The sequence below is a fragment of the Amblyomma maculatum genome, chromosome 3, assembly GCF_055883805.1.
Source record: "Amblyomma maculatum isolate TAMU_Amacu chromosome 3, ASM5588380v1, whole genome shotgun sequence".
NCBI classification, from domain to species: Eukaryota; Metazoa; Arthropoda; class Arachnida; order Ixodida; family Ixodidae; genus Amblyomma; species Amblyomma maculatum.
The window spans coordinates 184,726,290-184,746,146 of record NC_139346.1 but is presented as its reverse complement, the minus strand read 5'-3'; the positions used below and the strand labels follow the sequence as shown (position 1 = coordinate 184,746,146).

Here is a 19,857-nt window from a genome sequence, read left to right as displayed (position 1 = left end):
CAGAAAATGAAATACTCATGATTACATGCACTCTTCCCTTCCATGAAAATCGCCGCCTCCATGAATGGCAGCGTGCTGTCTCCTTCGGTAGTCCCAATGGCTTGCACAGACGCTCAACTTAGGGTGTCTCTGTGTGCAAGCGTTCGAAGCAGCACTTGATGACGGTTTCTATCTATGAACAGCTGTCATAAAAGACGAGTGAGAGTACACAGCTGCCTGTTTATTTGAACTACATAATGTGTACTAAAAAGGTGCCTTTACTTTGAACCCAACTCGATAAATCGAGAAAAGTTTCCACTCTTCTGGAGTTTTATTTATTGATAGTCCACTACATAAAGTTAACCTGGAGCATGCTAGCTTCCAGATGGCACAAAATGAAACACTTGACTCGATGCCACGTCCTTGCACAGAACAGCACCGAGCAAAGTCGAATAATTTTTCAGTTTCGACAATTCAAATTTATTTATAAAATCTTAATTACTGGCGCAACAGCAGTCAGTGTACACCTAAACAAAGAGTCCACACTTTGTGCACAACACATTTTGTAATTTTTGTCACAGTCATCAATAAGATCTAAACTGAGACAGCGTGTTCATCAAAAATTAAAATACAATACACTAAACTATACGCACTGGAACATTTCTTCAACAAAAAAATGACCAGATTTTGTGACTAATAAACACCCGGCAATCATGCTATGTCAAAGCTGAAGGTCCTTGTCTCCCATACGACAGTGGACTTAATGTTGATTGGCTCTTTCATGGTCTTCTCAATGAATTCTGCCTTGCCAGCACCATTCACGAATAGAACGGTGTGCGTCCTGGGGAGAAAAATGCAGACAGACTACTCATACAGCAGCACAATTTTGCAGCAAATTCAATACAGTCGAGCCCACTTATAACGGCCCCACTTAAGATGAACTTTCGCTTATAACGAACGAGACCAGAGCGACCGCCAAAATATACATTACTTCAATGGCACAAGATCGCACGTATAACGAACGTCCATGAGCGCTGCCGATCGGTTACAGCGAACGGACGGCGTAAACCCGGCGCCCCGATACGAGATAACGATGGGCTCCCATCCCTTTTGGTCTGTTTTCGCAATCCTCCTCGCAAGCGAGCTACCCTTTGCTCGCCGACGCGCGCTGCCTATGAGTGTCGGCGCGTGGTGTGGCCTCCAAGGCCACGCTGCCGCCCTTCCTCGCAACTCCACTCCCCTCTCCTCTCGCCATTCCCTCATCTTCGCCTGTCTCCACGGCGCCGGCCGCCGGCATAGTCTTCGAAGTTTCGTCGTTTCGTTTCCTGGCTGTTCCATTGAGCGGCCGTGCCAGGGGCGGGGGCTCAGGGATGCCTCTCATTGGTCTGGATGGATGGATGGAATATAGGAGCGTCCCCTTTGAAACGGGGTGGTAGCAGTAGCTATCATGCTCATTTTTCTCCATATATTTTAATTATTGATTTAGAATGGTTAACTAAACCATCATTCTATTTATTAAATTTTATTCCTACATTACTAACATTATGTCACTTCTCTGCTTTTAAGCCACCAATCTTCCGGTCGTTTTTTGCTAGTTTCCACCGCCAGTTTATTCACCCGGCCACTGTTATCTCTAAACCCCAGAGCTTCAGGAACAGTGATTGCGCCTGCACCAACTTCCGGATGGATACCATTACATTCGAGTATAATATGGTCAATTGTTTCACTGGAGTTTCCACATACAGCACATGCGTCATCTCCATTGTTAAATTTCTTTTTGTAGCTGCGTGTTCTAAGGCACCCTGATCTAGCTTCAAAAAGTAGGGCACTGCCTCTTGAGTTATCAAAGAAATCTTCCTTCCCGCTGCATACCATGCCCCGCTGTGTGTCCGTTCCGTTCCATTCCATTCCTTAGGCACTTCCTCGCTTGCCTCGCGTGATTGTCGCACGTGCGCACGTGCTCCGTCAGTTGCGGTGCTTTGTTGTCATTTTAGTGTGTGTGGTGTGAGCGCTTTGTCTGTCGGGCCTGAGTCGTATAATTCGGGATGGCGGACGGGAATTGCCTGCCTCCAGCGGTCATGAAACGAAAAGCGCTGGACATGGCAACGAAGCGAGCAATTGTGACGGAACTGTCTCAAGGTGCTAAAAATTAATAAGGAAAAGATCGCCAGCTCCGACGCCAACACAGCGGACAGAAAGCGCCTGCGGAAGGCCACCTATGCGGACGTAGAGTATGCGCTGCTGAAGTGGCTCGTCGACACACGGGCTCGCAACATTCCGATAAGTGGACCAATGATGCTGGGGAAAGCCAAAGACTTCGCATTCCTACTAGATTTTCCCGACTTCTGCCCAGGCAATGGCTGGCTACATCGGTTCAAAGTGCGGCATGGGATTGTTTTTAAATCGATTGTCGGTGAGGCGCGTTCGGTGACGAGCGCTTGCGTGCGAAACTGTTTCCGCAAGGCCGGCTTCGTCGACGCAGTACCGGACGTCGGACCTGATGCCTCGGATGATGATGATTCCGGCGGCGATTTGTGGCAGCGCGTCGTCGACTCCGACATGGGAGGCCCTGGCATTGGTTGGCAGGATTTTATTTCTGCGGATGAAGACGCGGATATTGCGGAACCGTGCACAGACGAAGGCATCGTTTCTAAAGTGCGGGCCGAGAGCGACGCGGAAGAATCAGATGTGAAGATGAAACGTCTGAGCCAGCACCCGTAAGCACATCTGTAGCAATGGGCTATATAGAGGGCCTCAGACAACTTGTCTATGCCAAGGGACTCGGCGAAGAGCACGCTAGTGCTTTAAATAAACTGGAGACCGCCCTCATCGCATCTGCACTGCAGAAACAGACGAGCATCACAGACTTTTTTGCTAAGAAATAAATTTCGTGTTTTGACCGCCAACTTTTTTTTTTCTCTTTTTTTAGTTTGTGGTCCAGTTACTACGAACTTCGGGATATAACGAACGGACGCCGCGTGACGCTCAGGTTCGTTGTAAACGGGCTCGACTGTATATAACAATTTCATATGCTACAAATGGCATCATATACACAAATGGCAAATTTGTGAGTACTACGGCATATAATAAATAGCTGAACCAATCATGCTAGGCATGGCAAGGGAAATTAAACGGCAGACACACTTCTTGCAAATGCAGCTCTGATAACACTGTAGTGCAAAGAGGAACATATTCTACACTTCAGCAGTCCCATCATGGCCCAACGTTGATTGCACGCCAAAGCATGGACAGCACGAGAAATGAAAAAGTGCTGAGGTAATTTTTTGTTTGTTGAGCACAATCTTGATGGCTCCAAAGGTGTTTGTGCTCCACCCCTACCAGGCAAATTACAAAGCCTGCTTATCTATATTATTTTCTTTGGTCCTTGTATGTGTTTGTAGGCTCATTGCTGTGTACATATGCATGCAAAAGCCCTTACGTACACCACCATACTACAGAGGTTGCTGCTCATCTCCATCTCAATTCTGTGGCACACAGATATAATGCTGCTTTCCAACCTGACCTTTTGCAAGCTAAATTAAAGTTAAAACTTTTTTACCTATTAAAGGCAACATGAATAATAAAAAAGGGTAAGACCGTTTCATTACCACCATGCCGCTGTTACCTCGATTACCACTCCCACCCAATTCAAGTAAAGCCGTTACAAACACAAAATAAACCAGTATATGCTGCCTCTGTAGGAAGTGGAATAAATGCTTGTAGCCCTCCCAAATGGTCAGACCTATATGCACAACTTCTAACTAGGTAAACCATAAAAGGCACTTCAAAAATGAAAGTTTGAACTCGACAGAACAGAACACTGGAATGATGCAAAGTTCAAGTTTAGGGACCAAGTAAAAGGCTAGCCGTATAGTGTTCCTTCTCCTTTCTAATGTTTAAACTGTTCCTGACTATTTATCGATGAGGAAACTATTCCTGGCAGTCAGACTGCCCAACTTTTCATGAATCGGTGCATAGACCGGATGCTTCCACTCCAGATTTCTAGAAGCATTCAAAGCAATCCATTGAAAAAAAAAAAAAAAAAAAAAAAAAAAAAGACATTTCAATTCAAACTTAGAAAATGGCTTGAATGGTCGGTTATACTTGCGAACAATATTCCGTGGCTATGCAACTGGAGTCACAAGTGTTAGGAAATGGTCTGCACAAGTGTGCTGTTGTCACATGCTAATAAACCAACCATACAAGGCTGAACAATGGAGCATTCATACTTACTTGCACTGCATAGCCACGGAAAGTCGTTTTATTTCTGCCTATAATGACATTCTAGTGTTTTTGCCAGTACAAGCAGCTAGCACAGATACTGAGGCATGTAGGGCAGCAACTCAGTATGCACTGCTTTCTGAACGTGAAATGAACTCTGTAGAAAGCATTTCACTGAATGTTACTCGACTATAACGGGCCGCATTACCTCGTGCCGTAGTTCCAGCTGGGCAAGACATACTTCATCTGGTTCATCAGCTTCAAGTTGCACTCTGGTTCTAGAGACTGCTTTCTCATATCATCATCCACAGGGTGCCTTTAATAAAAAGGTTCAGAAAGGAAAAGGAAACAATAAAACATCAACAATTCAACAAGCCTAACTGCATCACCCTCAGAAAAGAAAGCACACCAAGAATAGACTTGTAGCACAGTTTCATGCAAATTTAGATTAGAAGGCAGGCCAGCTTGCAAACTATGAAGCATTAGTTCATGGGAGAGCATAATCTGTAGCTCAGCGACCAGCGAAACTGTGTTACTGCTTCCCTCACAGTGCGGCTCAAATGCAAGCTCTTGTTGAGGCAAAAGAAAAACATTTTTCGACCTGCAGCATGTTGCCTGATATGCAATATTTATGCATGCTGAACCAGTCTGTTGTGTAAGAGCCACTTGTATATTTGGAGGCTTCCTGAAAAGCTGGAACATACGTAACTTTCCAGCTACCTGGATACAGTAATACAGAAATGAAGCATTTGCAGATGTGCAAATATCAGTAGTGTTAAGAATGACATCCCACCCATGAATAATATGAAGCAGATAGAGGTATATATGTATAGTTACGCCACCCTTATGAAATGAAATTTGAGCAGGCTGCAATGAGTGATAAAGAAGACAGTCAAACGCACAAGCTTAACATCGTTTCACAAATGCGCGAAAAGTAGTCGTGAATTGTTTGCATAATCGTGCAAAGAAGAGCCATCACTAGATCACCTGTGGTTGGACCAAAACTAGACACCTTGAAAGAAAACTCAAGGTGCCGAAAGAGGCATTTAAGAGATGGTAGGTCTAGTTGCAATCCAGTGCAGAGAATGGTATATGCATGCCACTAAACTAAAATGAATGTAATTCTATCTTTTCAGAATTCAGCACTTAGAACACTGTATCAGTGTTGAAAACTTACAGTAACTAGCATATTATTTTTTTTTTGGATTTGAAAGAATTTTGAAGAGTAGGACTAAAATCAAAATAAATCTGCCTGATGCACTCGTGGATTCCATGCAACGGTTTTAAATAAAAAAATAAGGGTAAATCACACGAAAGCCATTAACTGGTCACAAACATTCAAAATTTCTCACTACTGTCCTGTAAGTTTCTATTATTGTTGCCACAGGCGTAAGGACTGTCGAGCAGGTGGCAGAAGAGTGTAGATGAAGCAGTGTCGCCACAGCAATGGTGTAAATATGGCCGACCACTACAGATGAACTGTGCTCTTAAGTTTTTTGACGAGTAAACGTACAGTGATTGTGTATATTTATTAGAAAACTGAATAGTCACTCTGGATCAAGTTCCCACCCCTGTGAGTTTTAGTTATCGTTTAGCATGTTACAGTCACTGCTAACAGTAGTTCCCTCTTTTTACAGAAAGTGCCAGCAAGATAAGGTACCCTGGCAGCTGATAGCAGGGCTGTGAGGGCCGCTTGCTGAGGTCAGTGAAGTGATAGCATGGCACTTTGAATGATAACATGGTGTTTTCTGTAACAGACTCGTTACTAGGGATGGAACAAAGGTTCATTTGAAGACAAAGATAGTAACCCAAAAACAAAGACAGCAAGCATGCAATAACGCATTCTTTACTTTCAAATCCTAAAGCGTCTTGGGACACAACAGACTGGCGGAAGGTTGGTGCCAAAGAGGCATTATTTAGATCACTACATGCCTTTGTAAAACATAGTAAATACTGCATCTTATTAAGAATTGCTCATAGACTATATATGACCTGCAATAAAAGAGTGAAGTGGGGTTTAAACTACAGTTAAACGGGTTTTATCGTGGGAAGCATGACCTTGCACGGTTTAGCTGTGTTTTTACCTTTGTGATGATGTTACGAATGCAAGATTAATTTTTACAGCTTTCCTTAATGCTAGGTGCAATGTTCCTCATGAGGAGAATTGTGCTGTAAGCTATAAAGCTATAACTATAAAGCCTATAACTATAAAGCTATCGCTAAAAAGCCTCGCTTGATTCCAATCTCTTCCTCTCATCTTCAAGGCGACTCCTGAGTTGGCAATGCCTGTCACTTCAGCATGTGGCCTTGTGACGTCACGGAAACAAGCACTGACCAGCTACCACCTGCCGGAGGCACGGTCATGAGGGGGATCGTGATGCACGCTGCCGGAGATGTCAAAAGCAATATAGATATAAAGCTCCGCAATAACCAAGCCATATGAACGTGTCTGTGCGGTCTAGGGGTAATGTGCTTAACTCAGGATTGAAGGGCTCTAGAAGGATGCATTCTAGTCTCAACTTCCCAACTTAATGGCGAAGCTCAAGTTGGCAGCATTTGCCAAATAGGGAGGCACTTAAAGGCTTATGGATTCTGCACTAAAAATAACACTCAATATCAGTGTTTCGCACTATGTTGCTTAGCGGCTCCTAATGAAGTTTAAAAAAAAAAGCCAACTAGAGTTCACTCTAGCCTAGCTCTCGGTAAGCATTCAGCATGAAGCCAAACTAGTGCTAGTTTAAACAACCCAATATGGCAGGTCAAACAAAGAAACTCTTTGCAGCCAAGAATGTTTTGGTTGTGTCAGCTGCCCCATAGCACGAAATATACTAGTCTTCACATTTGGCAAATGATGCCTTGTTATTGAAGTTTTGGCATTGGAAAATGGCATCGGCTAGCATTCACTATAATTAGCAGCAGACTGCATATGAAAACAATGGAGTACTTTTATTAAACGAGCGCGAAAAGTATATTTTCTGACAGCCAAATTACAGGGTGCATCCATCATGTCAACGTGTTAATTACGTGAGTAAACATGGCAATGCATGAGTCAATAAATAATCAAACCACATGGAACAAAGCTATTCGCACATGTAATGCATCAACAAACCCATCTACTCACAGTGCTGTTGCAGCCTGGATTTTGTGCATAGCCTGGCAAAGAATAGTGCATCTACTATCATCCGTTACTTCAGTATGAAATGTGTTCTTCAGCATGTTTAATGTTGCAGGCACAATGATAATTTTTGAAGTAGCCTTGAAACCCCCATTCATTAAGCCAATGCCTTGGAATCGACCAGTAGACCTCATAAGTGGCACGCTAATAACAAGACTTTCCCCAGCTTTAGCTTTTGTAGTTTCGACGAACTTGAACTCTATCACTCTTTTCCTTCGACCCGCACATGAGGGAGTGCTACGCATTCAATCACAAATATGTCCAGCCTTTGCTGCCCACAGCAACCCTGCTTTTGCCGCTGTACCGAAAACCAGTGCAAGCAGCCAGACAGATTAATGCTGGTTCCGTATCACATTGGTGGCTTTTCTATAGCTGTTTAAGGTCACCTGCTGAGACAAAGTGATGTCACTAGATTGGAAGTGACAAATATAAATTTCTATTTATCTTCACTATGTCCAGGTCGCCACCTCTAGACACCTTCAGGAAGATATCTAGCTACCAGCTGGATTACACGAAGAGATGTCTGGCTGGGTGCAAACAGAAGTGGAGGGGTCTGCAAATATAAGCATGAAAGAATGAAGCCAAACTCAACGTAAAGACACCTTCTAATGGTATTGCATTGCTGATACAGTATCATCAGGTGTCCCTGTGAATATGTTTTTCATTCGGGAGTGCTATGAGGCATGCAGGACCATGACTCATCGCCAAGTTTTTGCAGTCTACCTAGCTACTGATGCAGCTATTACGATTAACTTGAGAGGTCACTGAGGACTTCTTTTTTAACTTTTCTAAGCGCATGAAGAGGAGAGAGTCTGCCATCCATCATACTTACAAATGCATCTTAGTCAAGTCCACGTCCTGTGCAGTGTAAAACCCTTAGGTTTCAGACTACAAAAGGCACTCTACCATTGTGTAGAAATGGCAACATTTAGCAAAGCAAACAACTGCCTTGCTCATGAACAGCCCCACGAAAATGACCACCATAAACGCCTTTTCTGGAGGTGCATTAATTACTGAAAGTGTTCCTAGCACAACATATGCTTAAAAAAAGGCCCAGCTGACACATGTTATGCCCTCCTGGGCTCCATGACTACCAGTTTTATCAAACGCTAAGGGTGCATTAATTTGCAAAATAAGATAGCTTTAACAAGAAAATTAGCACCTCAAACCAATAACACCGAGAACTCTTGCACGGCTCAACGTGCTCAATGTGCAACCGTAAGCTTGAACTATTTCGTCTGAAAAAAATAAATAAAATAAAAAGCTTCAACTCTTCGTACCACTGCAGCTTCCTGTTTTAAGCAACTTCCCCTGGCAAGATTTCAGCATGAATCAGTTTTTGGCAGACATAAAAGGCTGCGCACGCAGTACAGACACAGTGTGCATATTCCAGGAAGCATGCATGCATGTACTTGCACAGGCAGTAGCTGATCACGTTATGGAAAGATGGATAAAGAGCCTTACGAAGTAGAATCATCCAGGAAGTCAAATATCTTCGTAAGAAGTTGGTCCCGTTGGGAGAACTGGCCATTTTGCTTAATAAGCTCCTCAAACTTCTTTTTGCCGCATTTGACCTTGGCCCAGAACTTCGGAGGAACACTGTTGCCAAATGCGTAGAAGCCTGAAAATAGAAGAAAACAAATATTAAAAGTATACTGGCAAAATTAAAGGTGAAAGATGATGTGTGGCATCGAGACGGGGTCCTGAACAGAGCTGCCACGTTTTCGTCGCGGTGAGACGAAAGGCACCTGTGCGATACTGCCGCATGTTAAAGACCACCGAATGGCTCAACTTATCCTGCAGCAGACTACAATGGAATCTTTCTATTTTTCTTCTTTAGCCCTCTCCTCCATTTCATCTTGCAGCACAGTTAATGTGCTGACCAAAAAGTGAGATAGCTACCGCATCCTTACTAGATTAATGGCAAACCGGGGATTTTTAAACATAACGTGAAACCAGATTTGCTGAACATCATAATCTACTACTGCCGAAAATCAGGACCAATTATGGGAAACAAACTGCATACTTCTCAGGCATATCTGTTTGGAATTCACTGCCTCCTGAAATTAAAGCACAGCATACTATTCATTCATCATTCATTAAAGACCTATTTATTTTCTACCTTGTTTTGTTCCACCGACTAAAGATGTTTGTCTGGATCATAGTTTCAGTGTTTACATTTTATTTATTCTTGTACTAATAATGCGCTAATTTCTGCAATTCGTGCATTTTTTGTTTGAAGTTCCTGTTTATTCAGAATTTATTTGCACTGTTTCTCGTTAGTATTGTATTATAGTTTTTCTCTACACGCCTGTATATTCTTTTCTTCACTGCCTAGTATGTTACCTGCTAATCTTATCCATTCTGTCATAGGAGGTCCCCCGGACAGTTTATACTTCGGGACCTCCTTCTGTAATACTGATAATCCATGCACATGTACCTCACAGTGAAAATAAAGATGAAAGAAAGAAAGATGAATGTACCAAATAAGGGGGTGCATGCGACGGAAGTCAACAAAGGGTGGTTATTATCGCAACTAGCTGTGGTCAAACATCTATGAAAAGAAACTTCTTGAATTTAAAAGAACGTTCGAAGGGTACTGTAGAAGGAAAGCTGCAAAAAGCAAAAAGGCTGCAAAATAAAGTTATTTTGAAACTGCCCTAAAGAAATACTTCACACAATTATTGTTCTTAGTAAAAATTTATTCACTGGAACTTCATGGCTAAGCTAAATCTCGTTTAGCAGCAAAAGACGCATTTATATCACCAAGGGATTGAATCTAGATATATTCCCACCAGAATTTCAAATCCGCAACATCCTTGCTTTGAAAAGGCAGGGCTGCCACCGTTGAGATGTAAATGGTGGTGCAGTGCAGCCTATGGAATCTGCATATAAAAATTGGTGTCTATGCACATATTTACTAGTGATATTGACTAAGCAGCGATAACATCTCCACTTTGTTTTTTGTTTTTTTTTTCTTTGTTCTCTTTTTTTTTTTTTTTTTTTTGGTGCATCCTGTAAAAGCTCTCTATTTTTGGTCAAAGTTCTTCCTCTGCATTTAGAATTAGGGTTCATACAGGCACTATAAGAAAAACTGAGTACTTTTCAGGCCATTCTCGATTATTTTCAAAGACCTACTACGGAGCTACATTTAATTTTTGTGAGGCATAAACAACTGCACAATTAAGATTTTATTTTTTTTACCGCTCTCAATGAGAAAAAGCCAGTTCATTTGTCAAAAGTTAATATTGAATCCTCTATATTTGAACACTGAATCCGCCTTCAGTAGCTGCAAGCAACAATCTTAAGAGTACTCCACAGGTCTGCTATAGATGACGAAAACCCACACAAACAAACAAAAACAAAAGGAATGCGTCTAGACTTGCAGCTTTCTCATAACATCACAGCTGACGTTTTGTTATTGGAACAGCCCCACAACCTTCAAGTAGCAAAGAAAGTTGGGCAAGTTGATAAAGATTCTTGGTAAACAACAGAGCGGTGAACAAAACACACTGAAAAGAGAAACAGAAAGAGAGGTGTTCTCTGCGAGCAGTGTCTCACCTTCCTGCAGCAGTGAGCATTGCTAACACCTTCACGAGGGCCAGTAAGCACATTTAAGCTCTTGCATTTTTCGCGCAGTTTCTTAAAGCATACTTGGCCAGCGCAGCAATGCCAAAGCAGCTTTTAATTTCGCTTGATGTGGATTTGTAGTATTCAGCATCACGAGGTGCTTGCAACCACCGTTACCGAACCACACATTTGGAAATTTACTATCCAGGCACTCCTTTATATTGCAGTGCAGTTGCACCCCCATAGAGGAAACTATGCTAATGATGTGATACTGATGTCTGCGTACCGGCAGCCAGTACCAAGATTTCCAGAAACATGAAAGTCTAAAACAGCAATGGCTTCATTATGGCCACCTGTGGAACTTCCATCCAAAAATCTTGCGAAATAATGATAATGAAATAATAATGAATAATGATAAGTTAAGCATATCTGTAGAAATATATGCCCTAAGCAATGAAAATAAATGTTCTTGCTCACGGGTATAGTGAAATTTTCTTGAAGAGTCATAACTTTCATTTATGGAGCAAGATTTTTCAATATCTTTCAAGGATTAAAAAAAAAAAATGTGAAGCCCTTTTAAGGGCACTGAAAATGGGGTTTTCAAATTCAAATGATTTCAAGGAACTGTACGCACCCTTAGAATGCAGTACTCTATCAATACAGGCTAAATTCTATTTGTCCCGAGTGTCCCCTTAGGAATGCCAAAGTCTCCAAGAAAATTGTGTGGAAAAAATGGCTTATCACCAATCAAAATGCGAGCTATGCAGTTCAATGAATCAGCCAACATGCAAGAAGCATGGTTATGTCCTCTGCATCTTTTTCATACTAATTTTATGTCATTCTCATTGAAGGCAGATATTAACATACAGATGACAAAGTTGGTGTATGTTACCCACTACTTATGCTCAAAACCTGCTAAAGTGCCCTTCATTACTCTGTCCATTTATATAATCCTTAAATTTCGAGTAACCAGATATCAAAGCCAGCAAACTGCAGCTTGATCGGGCTTTGACTGTCGCACTTCAGTGTTCATACTTTACATCATTGCTAATACAATGAGAAAAATATTTTTACTGATGCCAGTGACATCAGTCCATAAATAACGCTTCTAGCTCAAGCACTGCCCCGGAATTATAAATGAAATGAAATGCACAGCAGTCCATAATGAAACACAAAAGCCATGAAAAGAGCTGAACTTCAGTGCCAACTGTAGGCATAGCATCATACAATGAAAGTTGCAGATTGCAAGCTGTGTGGAATTTTGATGCGCACACTTGGAATTCCAAGCAACTAAGCATTTTTAAAAGCAGCTTTCATGTTCTGCAAACATTTGTATGCATCTATGCAACATGGCACCAGTCATTGAAGCACTACCTCCAATCCTGCTCTCTTGATAGAGGATGCGATTTTAGAATCACGAAAAATGGCAAAAAAGAAATTATGCTTTGAAATTTGTTTTCGAACTTGTTTTCTGAGCTATCCCAAAGTTTTATTCCTAAAACTCACCAGGAATTACTGTAAAGAAAATCGTTTGATGAACCACGGTGACTTGGAGTCTGGATATTGGGGAAACACTCAAACATTGTGTCTCTCTCCATAATCAATTTTCTCACTAGACACCTGCTTTATGCAGAATAGTTCGTCTTGGTAGTTTTATCGAGTTTGACTCCATTTATTTTGCTGCACTCCAAGGATCATGCAATGGGTCAAGAAATTCTTTGTAGTTCAAGTTTGTTAATTTTAAAATTCTTTTATTAAATTTTCGCTTCAGGTTATCTAAAAAATTCAAAGCTAAAAATATTTGTTCTGCAAAAAAAGAAAAAAAAAGAAAAGATTAAAAATGCCTGCAATACCCGTAGTATGTCAGTAGAATTGCAATGAATGCTAAATCAACTTTCTACCACATTTTGCTAACTGTACAGGCTTTCCACAAGGTACAAGGGAAAAGTAAATAACAGACAACACAGTTTAACAGGTTTAACACTGAAATTTTGTAACAGTAGTCATACAATTATATCACATACTAAAAAATTTTTTAATGTAAATAGATTATGAAACAAATCTTTGCTGACAGCCATGTTGCTGAAAGCCGTACTTCCCCTTAATACCATATCAGTCTTCACAAGCTAAAAAAATACCAAGGTTCAATGCTCTCAGGCAATAGCAGCATCAATCATTAAGTCAAATTTGTGTTAACTAAGAAGTCTAATAAACTAGTTAGGCACCGGGCTAGGACATAAGCGGAGATAACCTTAACTGTAGCAATGCAATCTCTCACCTGGCTCTGCTTTTACTGGACCACCGTCTTGAAGGTTGCTGTAGTAGCTCATAGAGATTTCCTTCTGACAGGGCCTGCGACCAGAAAGATAAATTACCGAGGTAAATAATTTAAGCTGCATGTTTATGCAATGAACTTGCACAGAAGTGCATACTATGGTAATTAAAACATTGCAACTTACTTTGCCTCAATGGCAATGAAAAGGAATCCATTGAACTCATCCTTTTCATTCATGAGTTTGGTCAGGTATGTGTTCCCGTCCACTGCCGACTTTATGAAATCCACAACCAGGAAGCCTGCACAAAACCAATTAGCAAAATGTTTGACTAGGACTTCAGGCTTCAAGCCCCCTAGAGATAGTACGCATGGCATGTTAGCACGTCACTGCAGTTGCATGGGCTACAAGTAAAAGGATATATTTTATCGGAACTCCCAGGTGCTGGAAGCACTCTCATAGGCTGGACAACGAGAAATGAAGTGACGCAATTCCCAACATTGCAAGACTACACTATGCGAGAATAAGTGTGCATGCAAATTACACCAAAAAAAGCATCCGAGGACATTCAAACAACAACTGAAGCTGACAGCTCTGCTTTTAGTTGGTACCTCATAGCACGTTTTTTGAGATAAAAGCCAAACACATACACCGCAATATGTAGTAGTGAAATAAGGCGGTCACTGGCAAGCAAAACACCCATGCGCTAAGATTGCTTTCTTCAGCATCCCAGAGACTGTCCCCGAGAGTAAATTTGCACAAGCATCCAGAACAAGAAAATGGGAACAAACATCTGCACTGCTCCTTTCATACATTCATGTGCGTCAATGAGGTCATGCATTGCCATACTAGACCTCCTCCCAGGAAAGTATTTTCCCTCTGCTAGCTCAAGCTTGGTAGCGGTGAGATAGAAGTTTACATGGAACTGATAATAGTGATATCATCTTAGTCAAAATTAGGTAGGAAGAGAAAGAGTACTTTGCCAGGAAATGTAATGCAAAGGACAGATAACTGGTAGTCTGATAATGAAGCAGAATTTCAAGGGGAAAATAAATCGTGATAGGCAGCTCAGTGTGGCAGACAGATGAAATTAGTAAACTGTCTTGGGGCTTTGAGAAATGGCCAAATTACTTTTAGTTTTTGCATATGGCACCTGACTGCAGAAAGCGATTCTCAAAAGTAGTTTATACTAAAACCAAACTCGTGACAGAACTTTGCACACAAGCAAGCGATGCTGGTCAAAGCAAAACTTCTGCGCTCCTCATAAAAAGCTGCCCCAAGAGAGATCACATAGCGAACAAAAAAGCGCTGAAGATGGGGACAAGAATTTGAACTTCTTGTCCTCGTCTTTAGTGCTTTTGGTGTTCGCTATGTTTTAACAACTAGCCCAAACCCACACCTTACTAAGAGAATTAACACTGTGCTTGCACATAAGGTAGGCCATCCCAAGCGCTTGCATAGTGAACAGCTGCATGCAAAGCAGCTCTCTTCTCCTTAGCTTCCCCATCAGCGCACACTTTACATTTCCGGCTGGTCCCTGTAAGCATTCTAAGTATATCGCTGATAACAGCCCCACTTGATGAGGCACATTGTTCAAGAGAGGTCCTTATCTATGGCTTATCAATCCCCCAGGAGTGTTCTCCTCCAGGCCACGACCGATGTTTGTTCACACTTGAGTACACGTCAAAGTGCTCGGCATTGAATGAAGTAAGCACACAGAAAACTGAAGCAACCTCATCTCCTCGGAAATGGCACATTTGTACTGGTACACAGGGTGCAGAACTCCTTGCAAAGGTCCTGTTTGAAGATATTAAGGTGTTTTGCTCAAAGTTCAGAGGTGGTCTCATTTAGCTAAATGTGAGAGACAAAAGGAGAGTAAAGAGTAAAGCTGTTTCCTCTCTCCTTCTTATTCCATGCTAAGGGCAGCAACGTGGGGAAATTAGCATTGTTAAGAACATGGTCTTTCCTTCTTTGTTTAAATAGTGCAACTCAGAGGGTGCTTTTTGCACTCATTCTAAGCAAACCTACACAATTTTGATTGTTTGCTTCTTTGTTTGACAAAAACATTTATTACAGCAGTCGGCAGATGATTACAGTGCCTGCTAAAGCAAAATTTGAGTGCAGCTCTTCAGGTATTTAAGTTTTTGCTACATGATGAGGTAAGGAATTTGAGAAAGACATTATATATATATATATACACACACATGCTGGGTGCTTCAGCGAGCACTTCCAAAATTTTCTAAAAATAGCAAGTTTGAAACAGAAAAAAAAATTTACCCAAACAACTTTTCAGGCATGACAGACACAGTATGCTGCAAAACTCTTCTTATTATGCAGCTAATTAAACAAAAACCCCTAACCATCTTTTTAATTATAGTAGTTGGGTGGTTAGTAAAAAGAGTTCGAAGCTGTGAACCAGACGATGCCATATCAGCTTTTGAAAGGAAGCAAAACTCATTTTCTAAAGCTCTGCAGCACAAGAAATTAAGATGCTCTTTTGTGCACCAAATTGAGCCCAAAAGATGTGAAGGAAGATTGGCAAAAACACGATGTCCAGTGACGACGTGACGCAGTGCTACGGTGCCATGATTAAACTGATTGCTTTACTACGACATGTGATGTATATTTTATTTCACTCCATCACTGAAAAAAATAACGACCACACAGTTGGCAACAGCTGGCTTTTTCTTTGCACCAAGCTGCAAGGAAAAAGAATATACATGACCTAGTCCAATACCAGATGCAGTTCAAATTGAGCACCGTAGCTACTGCACATGTCATCACTGAATGTCGCATCTGCGTCTCTCTCTCTCTCTCTCTCTATATATATATATATATATATATATATATATATATATTCCACGTTCAGTGATGACATGTGCAGTGGCTAGGGTGCTCAATTTGAAGTGCATCCTGTAATATATATATATATATATATATAGAGAGAGAGAGAGACTCAGGAAGCTCGACACAAATGCACACGTGTGCACACGTACAAAGAAGTGACAGACATTTTTCAGGTATTGAGCCCATACATATGGTTCTGCCACCTGCTACCTGCTGCTGACAATGTCAATGCTGAAAATGTGCAATACAGGAATGGCCACCAAAAGCTGTCCTCCAAAATAATACCATAATGCCCAAACATTGCAGAAACCACAACATTGAGCTGATAGGGCCTGACATTGCATCTGCTGGAACTATGGCTTGTATCCACCGGATGAATAAAGGGTGATAAAATAATGGGTCATGCTATTGAAATGGACATCCCCTATAGAGCATAAAATAAGCTAATAAATCTATCATGATACCTTTCAGGTAAGCTTGTAAGGCCATGCATTATCACAGCGCATGACTCCTGTCACATAACACGCAGCATAAAATATCAAAATACCAGTGCATATTGCATCTTGGATATAAGACTGGTCACGCAGACCCAATCAGTGGCCAAATGCTGTGATTAAAGTTGAGTGATAAAGTCAGGTTAAGAAAATGGTTCCTGCTTTTTACAGAGTGAATACCCTTAATGAGCTCGCCTATCGAAGTTATTGCACTGTCATTGGTGACGATGTTGCAAGTCTCTAAAGAATTTTAAAGGAAAGGTAGTGGGGAAAGAGTCAAAACTGCGTGTGGAAGTATGAAATTGAAGTGAAAAATGAATCAAATGTGAAATAGGAATTGCAGTCTGAGTTGCCACCACCACCACCACTGCCACAAATAATTCTGTGCAAATGAATCAATTAATTTTTGCCTTGCGTGCTATTACCGATCCCAGATTTTTGTGTTTAATGCCAAGCTATGTATTCAAGCTAAGCCAAATTAAAACAATGAATAAAAAACAGGTCTCAGAGAACAATAAACACAAAGGAGGTTAACATAATATTCAAGTGCCAGGAGATGTCGATTTCAGTGTTAGCCGATGCACAGGATCACAATAACATTAACATGTATGAACAAAATGCTTGTACAGTAGAGCAAACTAAGCATTGCTCAAAATTTATAAAGCTTAAGAAAGGATTATAATTAGGTTTGAATAGTGCAAGGGCATTTTGGCCAGAGGAAACCATGGCTATCACGCTTAGTCAGCAGTGGGTAAACTATGGATTCATTTCCACCAAGCATTTGACCTTGCATAAGCTAAGTACCAGACCAGCGGAAAGACTATATACATTGTAAAACTGGTGGGTTCTTGTCAACACTGAGGATTGAGCACATCACCTACCACATAAAGGCAGATGCTCAAACTACTAGGTTACTCTTGCAGTCAGTTTTTAGAAAAGGTTAGCTATGACTGGCAGTCACTGTGCATGTCATATTAGTTCTCCTATACTGCCCTGGTGCCTCCGAGCTGCAAATCATTTCTCTGTCACGTACGAACTGACCAAAGGTCAAATCTGCTTCAGTTACACTATGAACTTGTGTACACATCACCTTAGTACAGTGGATAGCTTCATCAGTCAAATGTGAATCATAATAACGGAGGTGATCATGACACTATGTCGCAAGCAGTAATCTGGAACGTCTTGCAAAATTTGTTTTATACATTATACCAGCACTGACTTCCCGAGTTTTATCTGCAACATTATATATGTATATATATATAACTGAAGCCCCCGGTGTCATGATACACAGCCATGGAGTTTTCTGCAACATCACACAGGTATCATAATGTTATATTTCATAGGTCTCTTTATTAAGTTGCTGGGCAGATGGAAGAACCTGTGCAAGAAACAGTTCACATGCCATTACTGCCAGAGAAATCAGACAGGTCTCACAGCCAGCATAAACCACCTATGACCGTCTATATAAATACACACTACACCACGTCCATTTCAAAGTCCCATGACCGCATAAGGAGGTACACTATGTTCATTTAAAACTAGACCAATGCGTAAGAATGATGATTACCACGTGACAAAGCATAATGAACCAAACATATTGCAATTAAAACAACTGAATTAACACAATCTTTACTACATGGTCTCTGCATAATATGGAACAGATTTTTATAACAGGGTGAATAATCTGATTAAAATATGTAATGCAAGGGAAGACATGGATGTGGTAATGACCAGTATGGTAGACATTAGGCGTGGCAAGAATAGTGTCTTACCTCGACCACGCTTTGTCGGATCCATGATATTGGCAGGCTGGAGGATGTTGAGCAGAGCAGCGATCCGGCCACTCTTGGAAACAGCCATCCACGTGCCTCCCTCACGGCCTTTCTCCTGGTCCCGACCTGGGAGATAATTTATGCACAAAAGCTTGTGCATTGTGGCCAAACACACACTGTTCTGTTTCCCATATACAGTGTTCTGCAACTTTATCAGAGCGGTCTTGGAAAATTTTCCCGCCTCGACCGGTGGGAAAATTTTTCAAGACAGTTCCGATAAAGTTGCAGAACACTGTATATGCTAAGATAAGCAGCAAGGAAATGGACATGTCGCACACCAGCATTTGTTTAAATTGACAATGCAGCTTTTTTGTTTCTCTGGCTATTTTTTTTTTTTTTTTTTTTTTTTTTTTTAAGCCACGGTTGCACCTAAAAGCTGCGGCGACCTATCAGTTGGAAAAATGAAAAGTTTTGCCTACGGGGCACTTTAAATTAAAGTAGGTAATACCTTGCTTAAAAAAGAGAGTGTACGCCCAAATTTCGGTCGAACCAACGCTTTTGTCACCAGGCGCTTGTATAACACATTTTGAACAAAATAAGATGCCGGCACCTTGCGGCAGCAGCAGGTTTATTTGGGCACTAGCGAACAACCACATGAGGCGAGCAAAAATATGTTATTTGTTCGCAAATACCTCCAATAATGTTGGGATCGTCCTCCCAGAAATGTGCCGGCTTCGTCGGGCGATGGAAGAATTCATCTCTGACGTTGACGAGCACCAAGCTGAATCCGTCATCTTCAGGATCAGGATTAATGTAGACGAAAAGAAGACACATCCTGAAAGCCGTTAAAGACGAAATTGGTTTGCAGACTGCGATAGATACCGGCCACACAGTAGCGTCACGACCACTGCTGCTCCAAACACCATCCCAGGAATCGGGGAAAGAGCGCAAAACATCCGCTTTTCAACGCCACATGACAAACTAGCAGGGTCACACTAAGCACGCGATCACATGCGTACAGCGTTTTGTTGTCATTGTGACAAGCATTGTCATGTTCATGTGCTTACGTGGTAGGCGACAGAGGACTGCGACAAGGAAAAAAGCAGAAGTCGTGAAGGCAAGCACAGCTTCCACATTTATCTGGCAGTTCGATCGGCGATACAGCAGACAACTACCGTTATTTGCGACAAAGGTCGCGCCAAAGTGTACGCTTATCGCCCCACACGCACACACACGCCACGACTGGACGGCTGTTCCTGCGTGCTGCGATGAACAGCTGTGAAGGGAAGGGAAGAGCATGGGAAAAGCCGAAGAGCGTCCAAGGTATATATATCTACCTTGGAGCGTCCCGCTAGAAACATGGCCAGAAAGCACTAAAAAGCACAGTTGTTTGAATTAAAATAGTACCAATAGTACATCCTGTCCTCTGTTTTTTAATAAAAGTAATAAACAAATGTAAAAAAAATTACTTTTTTTTTTCTGCGCTACAAGCTGCTACAAGATTTTTTTATATATATATATATTGT

General features: G+C 41.5%; 1 protein-coding gene across 2 annotated transcripts; it reads right to left on the bottom strand.

Moving 5' to 3' along the window:
• Positions 1-432: 432 nt before the first annotated feature.
• On the bottom strand, positions 433-19,744 carry LOC146197155 (transport and Golgi organization 2 homolog). Of its 2 annotated transcripts, none has more exons than XM_084598927.1 (8): positions 19,669-19,744; positions 19,024-19,166; positions 18,332-18,457; positions 13,405-13,519; positions 13,224-13,297; positions 8,840-8,996; positions 4,409-4,516; positions 433-820 (listed from the first exon to the last, which is right to left on the bottom strand). In XM_084598927.1, exons 2-8 carry the CDS (start codon positions 19,163-19,165, stop codon positions 691-693), a joined length of 852 nt encoding a protein of 283 aa, XP_084455053.1. In that variant the 5' UTR covers position 19,166; positions 19,669-19,744; the 3' UTR covers positions 433-690. The 2 variants fall into 2 exon arrangements, with proteins under 2 accessions (XP_084455053.1, XP_084455052.1); XM_084598926.1 differs by lacking the exon at positions 19,669-19,744 and adding an exon at positions 19,399-19,642.
• Positions 19,745-19,857: the final 113 nt, after the last annotated feature.